Below are 20421 nucleotides of genomic sequence, written 5' to 3' on the forward strand. Positions count from 1 at the left end.
AAACTAAGGCTGACAGGATAACAAAACAGCTCTTTGTGTCATTTGCAAATAATTTTCTAGGAAGGCCAGTTTCTAAGTACACAATTGCAAGATGGATAGCTCAAACTATTCAGTTGTGCCACAAGAATGCAGGAGAGACATTACAAAACACTCCAGGGGTGCATTAGACAAGGAAACAGGGACCAACCATTGCCTTTTTAGAAGACACGCCACTGCAATACATTTGTATGGCAGCAACATGGTTATCTGTGTACACGTTCACAAAGCACTAGTGTGTAGATATTCAAATGAACAGAGGAAGCTCAAGATGGAAAAAAAAGTCTTACAACAAATCAATGCACATCTTCAACCCAACCACCACTATAGTAACCAACAGCTACAAAATCTATGCACAGCATTTGAATCCCGAAAAGATTCATGCTGCAAAGTATATAGTTTCTTGCCTGTCGGTGTAGTTTTGCAACTTGAAGATTTTTCGGGATTCACACACGATCCCATCCTCCGCCGCCAAGGAAGATGAGAGGAGGAAGCAATAGAAAAAAGAATCTGAAGATGGCAACCAAAGGTGGGAGTTTTCGGAGGAAGCATGACGGCCTCACAAAAGAACACCAAATGGACTTCCATCAACACTTACCAACAACAAAAAACAACAAGCATTGGCATAGCCAATAGGTCTCGCCTTTGGGACCTTATAAGTGCTTAGCCATGCAACAGTTGATGTTGTTGCACCAAGGATATTGTGCTGCATAACTAAATACTTATAAGGTCCCAAAAGCGAGGCCTATTGGCTATGCCAATGCTTGTTTTATTATGTGCATATACAACTAGTATCTCAAAGGGTGATTGGGCGGAAATGCTAAATTCAAAAAGCTGCCAATGTTGTACACACCATCTCTGCATCAAATGATATACTCTAGCATTGCTTTTTAAATTCTCAGGCCCAACTCATAACTTCATCATCTTACTTAAAAGTAGAACATTGTACTTAATGAAACAGAAATAGCCCACATAAATTCATGAAGATTAATGGGCGATATGAAACAAGCATGTAAATGCAGAAACCGACTGGCAATATGTGCTTCGTTCATCAAGTGTGGCTAGCCAAGTGTAAGAGGAAATACAAGGGCAAATGAGGCTTCATATATCCCTGCCAGTGTCAATCTGGGAATGTAAAGGAATTTCTGACATTTTATGTCATATTAAGGGAAATGGAAGGCCCAGAAATAAGTACGGGGGCACAGAGAAAGAGTCTAATGCAGCGAGAGACTGGCAAAATAAATGTAATATGGAAACATTTTAATAACAACTGAATGAGCACAAGGGCATTTGGTGAACATGTAATGCAAAGCATTGCAGCAAAAAATTGTTAGACTGGTGGGTATATTAGGGCATAGCAGCAAAATAAACTAGGGCACAGCAACTGGAGTGGGAAGTGGGAAGCAGCGGCGGCTGGGAGAGGGTATCTACGGGAAGAGAGTGGGGAGTTGGAAAGCAGCACTCAAGAAATAAGCACACATGCAAGAAAACATACATTGCGGGTGGCAGAAGCACATATGGGTGAGCTCAACATGAAGGAAGCATGGGAGAGGCACACGGATGAGAGAGAGCAACCAAGCATGTTGCAGAGGAAGAGGAAATAAGTACACGAGGGAGTTAGCTGATAAAAATACATGCACTCTTATGGAGTGAATAAAAACAGGAAAGTTGATTTCCAAAACGTGAGCAATGCAAGGATACAACTAAAGAGGCTATGCACCAGAGGAGGAACAAACACATAAGAGGAAGGGAAACCCACACAAGGCAATGTATAACAAGCATTGGCTCACAGAGAACATCAAAGCGGCCGCGAAAGTGAAAGTGATCGCGATCAAGCACGGCCCGCGCACATGCACTCAAGCTCTAGGCCAGCCATGGTAGCATTTTATTAAGCCCTCACAAAAAGTCTCGCCAGACCAGCGCATACGCTGTGTCAGGCGAGACCTAAAAACAGTGGAACGATTAAAGTTTTTTTAGAAGAATTTCAAACCCAACCTCTAGATGGCCGAATAATGCACAGCAAGGGAATCCAGCAAAATTATTTAAGCTATAAAACTATGTCAACCAGTAAGAAACTATTTGTTTCCTGTTATTTGAATTTACTTCAAAGATGGTCATTTTAGTAGTCATCTTGTCAGACCATTCAGTTCATAAACTGCAGCCTGTTTGAATGCTTCCTGTGTTGTTCCCCTCTTTCGTATGTTCCTTATGTTTAGGATGAAGATTAAAAGTCTACAGATCTACATTGAGTGAACTAATGAGATCAGGTGCAGTTTAGGATACCTATACATTAATTATGGATGGCTAAATGTATGAGAAAATTTGGCATGGCCTCCATTAAGCAGTGCCCAATGCTATAATATAGAAAGAGATTCCTAATGGAAACGCTGTACTTTTAATTTTGTTATAATATCATATATTGTCTTTTGCATTATGAGACTTGTTTCTGGAGGAACAAATAGGTGGAATCAGGATGCAACAACTGAATGTCCACTGTGAATTAAAAAAGATCTATTTGATGATATTATTGTTTTGTTTTCTCCTTTTTCAGCACTTCATTGGACAGCGGGAAGAGTTTGAGACTGCTCGTGATAGTATTCTAGTCTGGCTTACAGAGATGGATCTCCAGTTGACAAATATCGAACACTTTTCGGAATGTGATGTTCAGGCCAAAATAAAGCAGCTCAGGGTATGAGTAACATGTTTGCATAATATAGTGGACAAGATGTGGTCTTGTGACTGAGCTCTTGACTTTAGAACCTGGATCCTAAGCTCTGATATCGATTTCAGCACTTGGCTCAAATTATGTAATACCGGGCTATTCACTTAATTTTCCTATGCCTAAAATTGTTAATGCAATTTGAAATGTGTGAACTATAATGTAAATGTGTAACTCAGATGTGTAAATGCCCACTTGATGTAAACCATCTTTTATTGTCTTTCCAACCACGATAATGTAAAGCACTCCTTTGCTCCCTAGCTTTGGGCCTAATTACGATGTCGGTAAAATTGTTACAATTAAAATATACTTTTTTAATATGACACAAATAAACAAGATAACAATGAATTTAATTACTAAGTAAATGATCAAATAATTCTTTAATTTATTTTAAGAATAAAAATAACATAAATTAAATGAATTATAAAGTAATTAACTTCCTAACCTGTTCACACAAAAAACGAACTACTCGCTACTTAAACATTAATTAATAACATACATGTAAGCATATAAGATCAAATAAACTTAAATAAATTAAATCGAAATTTAAATACTTTACATAATTACTAATCAATTAAATATTTTTTATAACCGATTATAATTTAATTCCCTTCCCACCTTATCACCCCTGCCAACCTGCTACCAAATATATTTCTAAGTAAATTAAAAAACAATTACAGATTTAAGATTACAAACTGTATTTTAAAAAATGAACTATACTAACACATATGAATTAATATACTAAGTAACATACATTAAATTATTAAACAAACAATATTTTTAACAACTATATTCAAGTAAACTGTGTTACATACAACTATATTCTTTAAAACAATGTTATATACCCCAAACAAATATTCCTTCCTTCGATATTCTGTTACACAATTATTTCAACACAGTGTTTATGTCACACAATATTTTTTCTGCAATATGTTCAAACACAAACATTTAGAGATCTTTAATCAATCAGTTGATTCATTGTTAACATGACACCCTGTGTAATGGCTTACCTAATTGATGCCTATTTTAATTTTCATCATACTCTACATTTTAGGCCTTCCAGCAGGAGATATCTCTGAATAACAATAAGATTGAGCAGATCATTCTGCAGGGAGAGCAGCTGATTGAGAAGAGTGAACCTATGGATGCCGCTGTCATTGAGGAAGAATTGGATGAGCTACGACGTTACTGTTTTGAAGTCTTTGGTCGAGTGGACCGCTACTACAAGAAGCTGTTAAGGCTTCCGGTAGGCTTATTTCCAAATATGTTTGTTGTTCTGCATGAGAAGATAAAATAATTCCTATATCACAGATGCACTGAACATGTCTTGAGACAGATTTTATGTCAGTAGATTCATGGATTGATACAAATATCAATTATAGGTGGACACATATATGGACAGAAGAAATGGAGATACAGACTCCTCATCTCTAGAAAGACCTAAGTATTTTCCAGTCCATTTGATTGAGATTGTGATGCAAAAGAAAGCACTGAATGCAAAGTGGTAGAGGTCGGTGATGAATAGCACTAGTTAGGAGTGTATGTGCGGCAAATTGTTTTAGGAAATTAAAATGAATCACCTGATTTGCTTATGGTTGCAGTAACCCCGAAGAACGGAGTGGGTAAGAGAAAGCTATGTGACCAGCAAAATCTATAGCGCTTTCTTAACCTTAAAAAGTGCTGAGGTTTTACTATCTTGTGCTGAAGCTTCTGAGTTTTGTAGCTGTTGTGGAGAAGAAACTATCACCACCCATGGAAAGTGTCACTACTGGTTCAAAGAGCCATCGTTGTTGAAACAGGGTGGTCATTGGTGATGAAGTTATGCTTGATTTAAGACTCAGTGTTGGTCAGGTTATTTATGTATGAAGGATATTTGTGTCAGTGTTTTAAAGTATGTGCTTGTTTTAAAAAAAAAGAGGCTACCTGGGTGAATTAGGAATTAAGTTGTGTTGTTTTTTCCTTGTTTGAGCGTCAGTTTTAGTAGATGTGCTTTGTAAGAGTTATGTATGAAAGATCGATGGTTTGGGTAGACAATCAAGCAGCATATTTGGTTGTCTGACTTTAATACATATATACTTTGCTTGAACATTTTGTCACATAAGCGCTTTAGAACAGTGAGCCATTGGAATGGGCAAAAATCTGATCGTAGCTGTGATGAAAGAACTAGGGGACATGTCAAGATCGATGGTATTCCCTTCTACATGTAATTGGAAAGATGAAAGTTATCTCAGTCATCATCAGACCTTGGCGTTAGCAGGCAATGAACAGGTCTGGATACCTATGTCACTAAATAAATAATGCTTGTAAAGTGCAAGCTTTTTGTGGCCATGAACTTCGTCGTCCCAATGGTAAGGTTTCTTGTACTTTGGGTTTACCAACTTTGCAGAAATCAAACTTCTTTCTGGGATTATGCATCGTGTGTCAATGCATTGCATTTGCTCATGTTGTATAATATTGTTTGTTCTCCTTTAATGAAAACCCTGCTTAGAGTTTAGTTGCGCCACACAGCTCTACAGGTCTACTATAAAGAGAATAAGGTGAATTAATGTGTAGCTGTATAAGAAGTATGTTCCACAGGTGTTCTCCAGATATTTATACTCTTAATTTGCCCATTCTAGTAACCCATTTAGAATGGCTAGCCAAGGGAGGACATTTTATCTTCACATACAGCTTACAGATGTAAATGTATTATATGATGTCAGATATGAAATTCAATCAAAATACACTGCACAAAGGTTGCAAGATATGACAACATGTATTATTATATCATGTAATTGTGTCAGTTTGGAGGATGTGGTGTGAATACTTTTGGGCTTTTTCACATTGCAATAGGACTATTTTACTGCATTGGCACAATTCAGGGATTTAGTTGCAGTAGATATGTTTATTTATCATGTGATAAACATGCAACTCATCACATAAAGGAGAACTTGAAGACAATAAATGTGAGAAACTTAAAAATTACAGGCTGCACCATAACAGTATATCAAGTAAAATACAACCCACTTGTAAGCATTCAAGACTCTGGGGCCAACATTGGCCTCTATTGACTGAAAAAGATATGCAAGTCAGGGGCCATGCATTATTTTGTGACCTGACCTAACTTCCATTAATTTTCTTCCAGCTGAAATATCATACACTGGGTTAGATACTGTAGGCCTTTGGTTAAGGCCAGGTGTCCTAGGCCATAAGTAATAGCATGAGACACAGTAACTGTGCCTTTTCTTGGTATGCTGGGGTGCTCAATAATACTGCATTTATTATCAACTCACAATTTAATAAAAATCACTTTATTGCTTTTCTGTAGTTGACTGATGATGAGCATGACTTCTCTGATCGAGAGGGAGAATTGGATGAGCCAAGAGACCTTTCGGATATGCGATGGCCTAACAAATCTCCAAGTAACCTACTGTCTCCTTTACCATCCACCACCCATTCGCTGTCGCTTCCACAGCCTCTTCGGAGTGAGCGCTCAGGGCGGGATACTCCAGCAAGCGTAGACTCCATCCCCCTTGAATGGGACCATGACTATGACCTCAGTCGTGACTTGGAGACAGCTGTATCTAGGGCACTGCAATTAGAAGAGGGGCAAGAAGAGAAAGAATTTTACCACAGAGGTGCTTCTGGCATTACTGGTAAGCCTTATTCCTTTTTGGAGAAAGTTGCGTTTTAATCGCTGTCCATTTTTAACAGGCCACTGTTAAAATTCATGTACAGTGTCATTTTAGTTAATTCGTGCAACTCTGGATTAGGTGAGTATAACACAATGACAGAAAACGAATACCGGTCTATGGTTATATAATCTGCTCTTTTCCAACAAAGCAATGTCTTTGTAAAAGTAATGTTGTTCTTGGTTCCACCTTCTGAGTGAGCATTTTCCGACTTAGTAATGTAGCATGCCAGGCTCCGTTTTAGTGTATTCTTGTCAGCCCAGACACTAGACTTTACACTAACTATGAGTGGCACGGACTGTGCTGAGGCATTGGAAGATTCCTTTACTACTAGCCAACATGAAAAATTCAGAAACACAGTTCCACAAATATGAAATCTATAGGGAGAAAATACTCAAAACCACGTAAGCTCATCCACCTCAAGGTGACACTGAGAGCCCCAGCACACCGTCAGATAGGCACCCTTCACAAAATAGGAATTACATTAAATCTCAAACTCAAAATCCCTGTTTTCATCACCTTTCACAACTCTAAATGTCTCTTCATAAAAGAAACAAAACACAACTGAAAATATATTAACTACAGCAAGTACCAGAGAACTGTTCCACACCACCAGTGTACTGAAGGAAATTAAAAAGATGTAGGATTGTGATTGACAGTGGTGTTCACATTGTACCAGAACCTCCCCAAATCAGTCTTGCACATGTCTTTCAATCATGTAAACCCATGCACAGCAATTCAGGTTAATCAATCATATCCGCATAGAGTTCTCTGCAGATGCCCTGTATCTAAAAACAATCCCCAAGTTTGCAAAATGACTGTGTTGCAGATCCACCTGCTATGTATACTTCGATCATGTGGTGTTTGTGATCAGAGATACTTCTAGTTTATGCTACAGCTATTGAATTTCGTATCAACTTAATCTTTGAAAACAAATTGTCTTTTCCTACACTGAGATTCAAATGCGTGGAACCAATCCCGAAGGGCATTTGCATCATCTGGCATAAAATATCAAGAAAGTCCAGAAAAACACCCAAGGGATAGCAATGTCAGTCACAACTTGTGTCATATCCTGGATCTCATCATAGAAATCTACATATAAAAACTCCATAATCGTGGACTAGAACTAAATCATCCAATTCCAAATTGCATCTTCAACCCTTAATTAAAACAGTTTTGCAATATCCCCCGAGTTTGTAGGTCACAAAACAAATAACAGCTCTCACAGATCCTTGCTACTGCATTATACTTAATCATCTGACCACCTCACAACACCTCAACTAAAGAATTACTCCACTCCAGACTTCACTAAAATATAAATGCCGAATGCAAACTCCTCAGCCAGTTTAAACTGCAAACACAGAATACCACAAAGAAGATGTTTCCAAAGAAAAAAACCACTCATGTGAAGTTTTCAGAATTATCACTTAGAAAATGCACTACATCATTTTAAACTGCATGCTATGAATCTGAAACAATCTGCCTTGGACAGCCCAGCTTCCTTTTTGTCTTGAAGATAATACCCAAAATGTGCAGCTAAATTAAACCTAATTTTCCAACACCACCGCTAGCTTCTATTATTCCGACGTCGTCCTCTTCAGCTCATTCTGGCCTTCTTATTCACACCAATCCTTTCCATGACTACTCAGGTTGTACAGAGAAGCCTATATGACCACATGATACCAAGCTACAGCATTTATACCCAATTCCCCATTGGTATGCCCATTTATCCATTCACCTCTCACATGCTAAAGCAGGCATTTAAAGTAGGCCATATGCCATTCTCCCATCGGCCCGTAAATTCAATATTGCCAAGAACTTCATACCCAACCTCAACCATTGCATCACTTAAAATAATCTTATTGAAGCCATAAGCAGCCTTTCTGAAAGCATATTGTAACATCTACAAACTTCTCAACCAATTTAATTGTGGATTATGCTTTAGCTATGTAATGAAACTACCTCACTCACGATTTTTGTGAATGTCCTTTAAACACCAGATCATGGGTATATTTGCCACCTGGTACAGCTTGGCCTACCCAGTTTTAAATCATATAACTCCATCTCACCACTTCTTGATTTGCTCCATCCACCACTTCTCGGTTTGCCCAGTCAACATCTGACACTTTGTATGAAATGCTTGATTGTTTGCATGACATGCAGAGCACCTGGAGGATCACCCTTCGCCTGGACTCTTTAATATTTATGCCATCCCTTTCATGAGATTATTCTGGAGAAGCCAAAGTGGTAGGCAGCTGAAATTCAACAAACTGACTCAGCATTTCTAGAACCCAGGAACCTATCTTTTCCACCCCCCATTTAATGCGGAATTTTGCAACAAGGCTTGCAGCGGATATATCCCAGGACCCTGATTGCCTTCATTCTGAAATATGTCTGGTGGCTTCCTGAAAATACTGACTAACCTTCAAGACCCAACATGCCACCCCAAATCCAATAGTTCTGTTCTAAAATAAACACTGAGGGCTAGATGTATGACCCTAAATTGCGGTTGCAAACGGGCAGTCGGCCCATTCGCGACCGCAATTTAGGGCATGGCCATGTACAAACCTCACTTTGCAAATCAGTAAATTTTACTGATTCCCAAAATAAGGTTTGCGACTCGCTATTAGGAAGGGGCGTACCAAAGGCGTCCCGTCCTAATAGCGACTCGCATTTGTATGTATGAATGTTTTGCAACCGCAATTGCAGTCTCAAAAGACTCGCAATTTACCACCTACTTCAAATAGGAGGTAAACCATTTGCAAATAGGAAGGGGTTCCCAGGTGACCACTTCCCCTTTGTGAATGGGTCAAAAAAATGTTTTAAGGGCAGGCAGTGGTCCCAGGGACCACTGTCTGCCCTTAAAAAATGAAACTGAAAAGTTACATTTTTCTTCTTTTTTTTTTTAAATGCATCCGATGCATTGGTGGTCTGCTGACCCCAGCAGGCCATCATCCCTGTGAGTGCTAGCCATTACTAATAGGGTCACATATTGCACCTGCCTCATTAATATTAATGAGGCATGCAATTTGCGGCCCCATTAGGAATCGCAAACAGTGTCTGAGATAATGTTGTACATTCCAATTTGCGAGTTGGAAATGTGATGCAATTTGCGTGTCGCAAATTGGTGTGTCGTGCATCTGGCTCGGAGTCTCCTATTACAAGTCTGTTGGAGTCCTGAATCGATATCTGGAATGCAGAGATACCGGACCATTAAGGATGAGCCCCGATGAAATGAGAAGCGGTGTCCATAAATTGTTGTTTCCACATTGATTGCCAGATGTTAATTCCCAGTACCTGTTTTTACTCACATTCTTCCCCTTTTGATCAGCTGAAATGTATGGGGCAAGAAACTAAGAGCTGCTGTATCCCTGCTTCATTAGTAATTCCCAGCTTTATTAGTAATTTCAAATTCTGCTGGACAATCTGTTAGGAGTTCACGTTGTAATTTCTCAGTTCTTATAAGGGATTGAGAGATACGAAAAAAGTGATGAGTCAAATGCTTGACATAATCTCAACCAGGGGTGTTATTCTTTTCTTTCCATGGCTTTCTTGCTCAGTGTGGTACTGCAGATATAGATATGCATTATATTTGGAATTGCTACCTAGGAAGAGTACATTCTGGTCAACCAGGCTATGTCCCCTCTGAATGGGAACAAAACACAGCATCACAGGACAAAAAAATAAATTTTCCTAATTAGCATATTATCCCGTGTAATATCATAGAATCCTTCCAGTTATGTATTTTTCATCAAACGTTTTGTATAAATCATATGGTGTTTCAGATTTTAATTAATATTTCTTCCAGATGTAGCCATTGTCTTGTAGCATTTTGATTTTCTATTCGTTGAGGTATACCTTGTCGTATTTCTAATTTTAAGATTATAAGAACAAATTACTTTACATTTTATTATTGAGACTAGTCTGACACAAGTGTTTTACTTTTAAAGTGCTGTGAGTCTTACTCTGGACAACATATGTATTGTCAACTCAATGGTTTTCCCTTAATCACTGAATCTGAACCCTTCAGATTCTCATTTAGTAGCCAGGTACTGTAATTTTACTGGCCACCGTAAAATGCCCCTACCCATCAGACTGGTGCACAATTTCTCTTGTACTTCCATTTGTCTCATCCCGACCGGTTTTGTAGAGCAAGAGAGAAAGAGAAGGGAATCAACACCACATTCATTTTCAATATCAGTACCAGAACGAGCTTATCCCTTTGCAGCTTTCTGTTGATGATACCCAAACTTCTCAGGGTACACATACTAATTCCAGACTGCTGATTCACACACTGCATACCATCACCGTTTGATCTGCAAATGCCAGGTCTGTAGAAGGGTCACTAGCCAGTCCTTGAAATTTCTTCCAGATGGCATGCAAAGCAGTGTGATTGTGCAAGTTCAGAATGTAAGTTTAGTTAAATTGAATTGGATTTGTCTTCATTTGGCAAACGCATTCCCACAATATAGAAATAGTCTTTTGGTGGCTCGGGCACCATAGCTCTCACTGATAACAATTTTCCAGTAAAGTGGATAGTCAGGACATAAAATACCCCTGCACTGAAACTTGATGTTCTCTTAAAATGAAGGCTCTACTTTCTAGATTGAGATTGGGGTTAATTGTGACAGTCTCTTCACTATAACTGGATGTCTTGCCTTCTTACCCATCATAAGGATAGAATATAAAGATTTCTGAAACAAAGGTCACGTTAATGTGTTCTTGTCGTTCGGGTACTGGACAGTGTATGTGGGGGCCATAAACAGAACAAACAGTAGTTAGTTGATAAAAGACCTCAAACCTTACCCACCAAGTGACAACTCCATCTGGACATTTTCGAAGGCCACCCACATCATCACCAAATCAGTGTGCCTTTTTCATGGCAATTTAAATTCACGTTGAAGGAGCAGAGTGGTATGAAATATCAGACTTCTCTGAGTGAAGGAAGTGCATGTGATTATTAAAACATTCCTATTTGACCACCTCTCAACCCACTCATACCTCATTCTCCTTACCAGCTTTATTTTTGTTGTCTTCTTCCAAGCAGATGAATTTGTCAAGGACAGAACATTTTAAGTGGCCATGGAGCGCACCAGTGAAATAGTGCACGTGAGCTTTCCTGGTATATGGTGCATTTTTGACTGACATGTTTCTGGGTCATGTTGCTGTAACATCAGGGACTCCCCAACTAGGTTGTTACCAAAAGATCCAAAGAAACCTGTGTTACTGCAGAGAGTAACCTCTTCTTTATTTCTACAGATGTAGAGATCCCTGAAAGTCCTGAGGACTATGTAAAAGTCACTGAAAAAGCTCTGAAAAGCGCTGCTGGTAGGCAACAATAAGCCAGTCACAACCAAGACACCCTTCTGTTGTGCACTATCCTAACCCTTTAACCACATCCTCGTAGTTTTCCCTGTTTCTCTGACTGCTGCGGCCATACTCACTCCCTTCACAGTGCCATCATGTAACTGCAGTGTCTGCTTACTACTATAGATGTGTGTGCATACATATGCGGTTGTGCAGCATTTGCGGGTATGAGATTTGACATTTCATGAATATATCGTTTTTGTTAGTCTCTTTAATTCAATCTGTATTTCAAAGGGTGCACACACAGTTAGGTTCTCCAACTTTGTGGCAAAAGTGTCACAACATTAATCTGCCATTCCCGTGGTAGCTTATTTACTATTTTTTGACATGTCATATATAAGAACATTTTTATTCCTGCTTTTCCGGCGCAGCAGCTGAACTGTATAGGCTCTCAAAAAGTTTCTACATTTCAAGTCATATATTAAGGGCTTGTTTTAAATTGAGTGGTAATGGAAAGTCCTACGGAGAAAGTGCAAAAGACGAAGGATAGCATGGCGTTGACAACTCCACGGGCAGAATCTCTGCCAGCTTTAGGACTAACTCCAGAAATCGGGTAACTTTCCATTGCATTAAATCTGGCTCAGCCCTGAAATCTATAACTTGATGATATGAAAAATCTACATTGTTAAGTGAAAATGCCTGCTGTCTTCAAAAGGATTCTTAAACTTAAATTGTGCATAGGCATTTCCTAGTGAGCTAAACTAGTCCCATATTTAAGAAGCATAAAGAAACAAATATATTTAGACTTTCATGTCAATCTGCTACATGAGTTAGAAAGATTGTGAACATCCCAGTCACTTGATTGGCAAAACCTCTATACATAGCCTTACATCATAAACAAGATCATATTAAGTCGGTATACATATTTGTCTGGTGCTGGTGCGTATTTGTCTGGCCTCAAAGCACAAGTCAGGTTTTGTGCCTTCTGTTCATGGCTTTGATGGTTCCTTCCCATACCGGTCAATGGCATTGTTTGTGATGTGTAAAAAGTAGCGGGCAGCATAAGGATATTCAATTGTTGTTTTTGATAATTCAATATGTTATATGTTTGAGATGATTTTATGCTAGCTGGGTATTTGGCTTGTGCAGTGCCTGACAGATTTATTTGTGTGCAAATTAATTAGAGGTATTGTGTGATGCTGCGAAGCCCTAATATCTATCTGCTAACTTACCTGAACTATGCATGGTCATTGTCATGAATTTTGTTTAGGAGTTAACTGTTGTCATTGTGTGTGGTGATGTCCCTCTTAATGATATACCTATATAGAGATGCATATGTGTGTGAGGTGTTCTGTTTAATGTGTTGTACTGGAAGACTGGATATTTAGTGGCAGGTGCTTCTGCGAGTGTGTTGAAACCCACCTGCAATGTTGTTTGCTTGTACTTTGCTCTGTCTGTGTTCTGTATGTGTTTATATTAGTAGTGAGTGGTATTGGGGCAGCCATTTAGCATAAATATGAGCTGTGTTAGCGGTGTGCTATGTTATATCTAGGGTGCTGTTCGACTTACCTGTGGAGCTCCAAAAGGCAGGATAACAGTCATTTCAATCCAAGGTAAACGGAATAAATCCCAAGCATTTGAGTTTAGAGGCAGATACGTGATGAAAAAAAGCAAGGAAGCCTCATATACCAAACCAATGTGCCGGTGAGCAAGACTGCTCTCCGGCATCTCAGCCAGTTCATGAAGAGAAATGTTTTTGTGGCATTGAAATAAATCCACGTGAGTGAAACTGAGAATATTTATCTGTTCGGCTTTACAATGAAGAACCTACCAGCCAAATAATAGTTCTGGAATATACTTTGGGTTCTACAACTTGGAGGTTTCAGAGTGGAATGCTCCACAAGAAGATTTTCCCTGCTGAGCCTCTATGCAGGATAATACATTTTACCTTCTTGAAGCAAAATAGCATGTTACCATCGCTCAGCTACATGTACAGTGTACTTGTCCTCAGACAGTTGTAAGTGAAAAATGTGACTCCCGTTTTTCACTGTTCCCCCTCACTCTTACCCAATCACTTTTACAGATGTGCCTACAGGGTCCACCAATTCTGTCACTCACTGAATTTCAATAGGCACCTGTGTTACTTTTATCCATCCACGTCTTCTATAAGATGTTACTCTGTTTCCTTAAACTTAGTAGTGCTTTCAGCGTTACCGACACTCAAGAGTAGTATGATACGCCCACATCAACCTTTTGACATAGACTTTCATGTCACCTGCTGTTGCAAAACGCAACCTGTAACCCTTCTTTGAGAGCCTTTTCAAACTCTCCAGTAGACTGTTTCCTCGAGATTAAGAAACAGAAGTCCTGATGTGCTTTATTCCTCTTATACTCAAGAATGTATTGATTTAAATAGAAACCAACTGTGAGCCATTGTCAGTCAGAAATACCTCAGGGAGTTTGTCCCTGACAAACAATTCCTCTAAGAACTCTATAACTTCCTTGGTGGTAATAAGACAATTACATTTTAGCTCACACCAGTGGAAAAAGTAGCTCACTACAACAATGGCATACTTGTAGGCTCCACCCAACATACTAAAAAGGACTGAATATGTCTAATGCTGTCTTCCTCTAAGAACTTTCCACCTTGTCAGTAATTACAATGGGGTAACTCAGTGCCTTACCGAGATTGGACTCTCCACATGCAAGGGACGCAGTTCCTTACCTTCCTTTTCACATCACAATCTAACCCCGCTACCCGAAAACTGCATGGCTCCGTCATTTGGTGGCCCTCAGAGCAATATTGCCCTCATGAGCTAAAGTTAGAATTCTGTCCTTCCTCAGCTCCAGTATCCCCAACAGCACTTTCCTCTACACACACCCCCTCTCACATGACAACTCCTCGCATCCATTTCTAATGGTATCAACTTCATTTCTCAGACTTCCCTTCGCCAGCCACCCAAACGTAATAAATACTTGAGCTTCCATCACCCCACCCACACTTGAAAGATGCTGCCTTCTGTCACTTCTTACACAAGCACACCATATACTCATCAATCTCTCCTTCTGTGTCTGGACCTGCTTCCTCAACAATCAATAATCTTGAAAGGCAATCTGTTAGCACATTTTTCTTCCCAGACATGCATTCAACTCTAAAACTGTACACTTGCCACTTTAACATCTGCAAATCCTAGAAGTTGCTGTACTGGCCCCTTCGGTAGTGAATATATCTACTAGTGGGCAATGATCTATCCTTCCTGAAATAATTTGCCACGCACCAATCCAACACCTCTTCCTGTATGGTGGAATTATGCTTTTCAGCTTCTCTCAATGGTTCTGATGCTCAGGCAGCGGTGACTTCCCTGTCCAACCCAGCATTACTCGAATCCGTGTTATTACACATTTTATATTTTGTATCAAAAGGCTTAACAGTCGTGCATGTTTCGTCCTTTCTTTAATGAATTGAGCAGGAGCCACTAAAAACAATGGGCATACATTTCTTCTTGTCCACGCTGGGAAAATATAATTTTCGGAGCTGGGCTTTGAGCCATCGTCACAGGTATGTCCTAAGGATGAACCAGAACTGTTTTTACAATTGATAGGATCACAGTTTCAGAAAAATTGATTTGCAAAAACATCTGTCAAAAAATCAAACAGGTTTAGTTCTGAATAACGCATTATGAAAGTTTACAAACCCTCTGTATTTCATTACATCATCTTGAGGTGTAATCACATTCAGTTTGGGTTCCGTACTGCTACCACTTCTGGATAGTAAGGGATTTTATGGTTTGAGATATTGCTTCTTGAATGTAAATAGGAATTGTATTTTGATCTCCTGTACAGTTGCTGTACATATTTTTACATATTTTAGACCGCATGGTAAGGAAATAAGTGCTGAAAATGGGATAGATCGCTCCTTCTATATGTTTTCATATTTTATGGCCTTAAACAGTAAAAAAAGAACCTGCTTTCATAAAAGGAGGCTCGCATGGAGAAAGGTAGTGGAAGATCACCAGCAGAAGTACAGAATTTTCTTAGTAGAGAAAGGTAGAGTTCAGGCATATCAGACGTTTTTGTGGGGCCCGGGCCAGCATACTTCATGTAGGGCCCCCATATACAACAAGCACTGACAATGCCAATAGGTCTGGCTTTAAAGGAGTGTTGTATGGTAATGTGAAGCATTACAGGTAGGGAGCATGGGAATGGATATGTATTTGTGTGTGAGCAAAGAACTGTAGAAAAATATTGGTGTAGGTTAAAAGGTCAGGTGACAGTTGGGCTTTAAAACCAGACCTAAACATCCTTGTAGGTTAATGACTGTCTGTCTTCCCATCTGTACTGTTGCTAGAGTAAAACACCATAAATGATCTAGTTTTCCAAGTACTCAATTAGCATTACAATGTCATGTGTGCGACCGCAAAGTTTCAAGCTCAAACAGCTGGATAAATAAACTAAATGATCACAGCTGTCTTGAGAGCAAGCATGTTTTTGTGGAAGCAACCAACTTCTGCCCAACCAAAACATGTACTCCTAGCTCCCAACATGTGGGCGGAGCCCCAGTCCCTCTCCTGGTGTTCTCACATAATTCTCTGGTGACAACTGCACTGTCAAGCCATACCTAAAAAATGTGTCCTGCAGGGAGATAACAGTGGCATATCCAGCCTCTGGTGCTATATTCGTGTTAACGACTTGTTAATTAATAAATAGGACAGGCTTGCTTTAATATCTAGTTATACAATTAGTGGCGTGCCATGAAAAAGCGCAGGGCCTAGAGACAAATGATTCCTCTGCCCTCCTGCAACCCTCAGTTCTGACAGGCCCGGTAGAGGTTCCGCTTGAGTCGATGTAGTAGTTGGTGAGGTCAGACATACTGGTACGATAACGAGCATCATGATAAAATGTCTCTTAATAACGAGGGAAGAAAACCAGTTTCTCGTTGTATTCTCCTCACGTGTTCTTCACAAATGACTTCTCTCAGCTGAGAGCACCCAGTAATAATTGGGGCCTCAGATTCCTCTTTATCAAAACAGGTAGAAACCGTCTGTGCACTTGGTTAACGCCTCGTAGATTGTACAGTGACGAGATTTGCTACGGTCTCTCACTTTAATACAGTAGGTTCCCAATAAAAGCATTTCAACCTTGTCCTGACTTCCAAAGCACCAGAGCCCAGTGGCTCTCATCTTTCATCTTTCAGAGTGTGCTAAAACCAAAGCCATTGAGTAAGGCAGTGTATGGAACAGACAGTTTGTCAGGCTACCTTAGCATTCCCACTTGGCTACCCTCAAGTTGGAGGTGAGCTCTGTTCCAGACATGAGTATGTTCACACATACAAAGTGTGTTAATTCATCAAGTCGCCTGAGCCTTTTACAGCAATGTTCCTCAAACGTCAGAGTTATGATTTAGCACAGATAAAATGTAATCTTGTGTGTCTCAGTTATGTGAAGATTATAGTTTATGCAAGCTTGAATACTAAATTATGAGACCTTGTGCATTTTATAAAGGTGTACTAATATTTTCTGGCTTGTGTTCATTACAATACACTGTTATTTCCTAAATGCCTGTATCTTAGTGCATGTACCACACAGTTTCGGGACTACAATAAATGGGCATTGCTATGCATTGTTTGTTTTTCCATTGCCTTAGGTAAAAAGTGGATACAGGAATTTATGTTGTTTATTTGTCTAAACACGTCAAATGGTTTGAGATTAAATACAAATACGAGAATGTTGATCCAATGTGACCTGTCGCATATCCTACATGCATAGTTTGGTTTAGTTCTTGGTTGCTCAAATTGGGTATCATCATTCATGATCCGTGAACTGGGACCAAACACAAGCCAGGCCGCTTCCCTGCACTGCGCCCAGACGAGATGGGTGAAGCAACTGTCAATCAGCATAAAGGGATGCTTTTTACAAGTGACACATTCGACTTGGGAAAAGTGTTGAAGAGGCCTCTACCTGCACTATGTAGAGTTGTCCTACAGAAACATCTTCACTTGGAAACACTTTTCTTATGAGTGTAATCTTGACAAGAGTAAAGTTGATACATATTTCTATGACTGCCATGTGTTGCGATCTAATAGTAGCAAATTGAAGGCGACTGGTGATTTCTGAAGCAAATTGTGTCTTAGCAACATCCTAGAAGTATAAGGAAATGGAAAAAGGGACTGCCATATTAAAACGTTGCTTGCGAAACCTTTTGCAAATAAGCAGCTATTGTTAACATACCTGACCCCCCTCCCACACCCCCCAGGCATTCACATTTGCTCGAATAACTATCATGTCAATAACCCTCCATGTAGCCGTACGCCTTTCATTCAATTTTCTCACATCATTCTACATAATGACCTTCCTTCTCGCGCTCTGTGTAGCCTCTCCTGTCACTTTGAATAAACAGTTTGTGCACAAGTTGTTGTCCGTGCTCAGTGTTGTCTGTTTTGCCACAGGAGAGCCAGGGTCCCTGGAAACACATATCCGCCAGCTTGACAAAGCTCTGGACACAAGTCGATTTCACCTGCAGCAGACCGAAAACATAATACGGAGCCGAACGCCCACTGGCCCAGAACTTGACTCCAGCTACATAGGATATGTGAGTGTCACCGCTAATACTTTTTGCCCTTTATTTTTCCATTGTTTAGTTGGCAGCAGCTGCAATATTTTGCATTAGTACTTTTTAGGTCGAGCCTGGGCAGCGCATGCGCTGCGTTCCATGCTGTATTGGAGTATGGAATAGAAGCCCTGCCCACTCTCCACCCATATTTGTCATTGGCTTATGTCATTGTCCTCCCAAAATGCTGGCTTCTGATTCGTTAATAGGCTTGTTAGTCCCTCCTTAGTACCGCCTTGTCTTCAATCATATCCTCCCATGAGACCTGGCCCTTTTACTTCAGTTGTTATACAGTGAGTGTTTGTTAGTCTGTAAACACTATTTATGTTTAAGTAGTTCTCCCACTGCAGGCACAACATGTTTTCCTGCAACATTCAGTGCACCATGCCCGCTTTCACTTTCTAAGCAGCACGGGACAATGGTGGCCGCTTCTTTGCATAGGTCCAGCATTTACAAGAGTTTGAGCTATTGGCATTGTACATGACCATGCCTTTTATTTATGTGTTAATTATCAAAACATATAAATTAAAAGGCATTGTCATTTACAATGCCAGTAGCTTAAACTCTCGCAAATGCAAGACCTATTGAATTGCAAATGCTTGTTATCTCTGGTATATATGCCTTCACGACAATGCAAACATGTTTTAGTTGAATGATTTTCTGCTGAACAGCACGCATGTACAAAAAAGTGGCCTTTCTTGCATATGTTTTTTTTTCTCTGTAAACATGGCTAGTGAGAAATTAATAATAGTGATGTATTAAACAATGAAGTGGACATAATTCATAACACACACCCCCTAGCATGAATTGTGTACATCACAGCTGCCTGTATACTGTGTATTTTAATAGTTATTGCAAATCGTAAATGTTCTCAATGTGGAACATAGTCCTCTTATCATTAGACAAACACAAGTGTCACCCTTGCAAGACTGCACACTTTCTGTTTTTGGTGCTTTTGTAAAACTGACTAACTTCTCAACCAACAGATGAAGCTGCTGGGCGAGTGCCGGGGCAGTATCGACACCGTGAAGAAGGTTGGCTACAAATTAAAAGCGGAAGAAGAGAAGTTGTCTGGGTTGATAAATTTAAACAGCACAGAAACACAGACATCTGGTAAGCCATGCTGTGCCCTCTACAATCCTACAGGTTTATGTCATTCATGAGCTAAAGCGCAACACCAGTTCCTGTGTTTCTAATTACAGGTGCATTCACTCATACCACACAAACCTGAGCACACACAACATTTGGGGCCTTATCACGATGCCGTCCAGTGCGGAACGCAGTTACAGTTTTTATTGATATTGGCTCGTCTACAGCGCATACATTAGCTTGGAAAATGTCGGACTTTGGCCGAGATGTATCAAAGGTGTTGTAATGTTAGTAAAGTATTACTCTGTTAATGGTATGCTCCCCCCCCCCCTTCCTAGCAATTGGTATAACCCATGGGAGTTCAACTTGGAATGTTGGATGTACTGTAGTGGTAATAGGTGAGAGCGGATGGTCAGAATAAAGAGTCTTGGACTTACCTTATTGGAGTCTGTTCATTTCTACTTTCAACACTGGCGACGAGCTGTGAAGGGGGCAGCTGACCATCTCCCCTCTGGATATTCTCTCTTGCTGATATTCTGAGCACCTCACGCTAGACTTCGTGGCTTCAGTAAAGGAACTGTGGCATCATCGTTAATGAAACTGAGGGTGCTTTACATCATGTGGAAGTCCTGTTGTACATTTGTTGGAAGGGTGAAGCCATCGCGGATCTAGTCAGGCGAGTGACCTGTTGAAGGTTAAATTCATGCAGTGCCATTGGACACCTTTTAGCTCGCCCTGACGGTACGACCACGGTGTGGATTATCCTTTGTCTTCCGTGTTTGCTTGTATGGAGGAAGTAGCCTCTCATCGTCCTGTGTGGTGCTAAGGTCCGGAGCGTGTGAGGCTGGCGGCGCTGTTCGGGTTTCAACCTTTGTTGTCAGGGTACCGACGAATGTTCGTGGCTGAGTCTCAAACACGTCTCAGTTGACAGAATCATCGTTGGAAGGTGAACTCACTCGAAGGTCCGGCGCCTCAGTCATGGTGTGCTGCCAG

General features: G+C 40.1%; 1 protein-coding gene across 2 annotated transcripts in view; it reads left to right on the forward strand.

The window, feature by feature from the left end:
- SYNE1 (spectrin repeat containing nuclear envelope protein 1) overlaps window positions 1-20421 on the forward strand; it is a 1959630-nt gene that overhangs the window by 1859429 nt on the left and 79780 nt on the right. The window contains exons 134-139 of one of the 2 annotated variants that reach the window (XM_085611789.1): window positions 2588-2725; window positions 3810-4001; window positions 6063-6390; window positions 11686-11754; window positions 18179-18321; window positions 19326-19452. In XM_085611789.1, the coding sequence (XP_085467915.1) occupies window positions 2588-2725; window positions 3810-4001; window positions 6063-6390; window positions 11686-11754; window positions 18179-18321; window positions 19326-19452 (997 nt within the window). The remainder of the gene's footprint in view (window positions 1-2587; window positions 2726-3809; window positions 4002-6062; window positions 6391-11685; window positions 11755-18178; window positions 18322-19325; window positions 19453-20421) is intronic. The other variant, XM_085611790.1, reaches the window with a different exon arrangement.

The sequence above is a fragment of the Triturus cristatus genome, chromosome 6 (assembly GCF_964204655.1).
Source record: "Triturus cristatus chromosome 6, aTriCri1.1, whole genome shotgun sequence".
Taxonomy (NCBI): domain Eukaryota; kingdom Metazoa; phylum Chordata; class Amphibia; order Caudata; family Salamandridae; genus Triturus; species Triturus cristatus.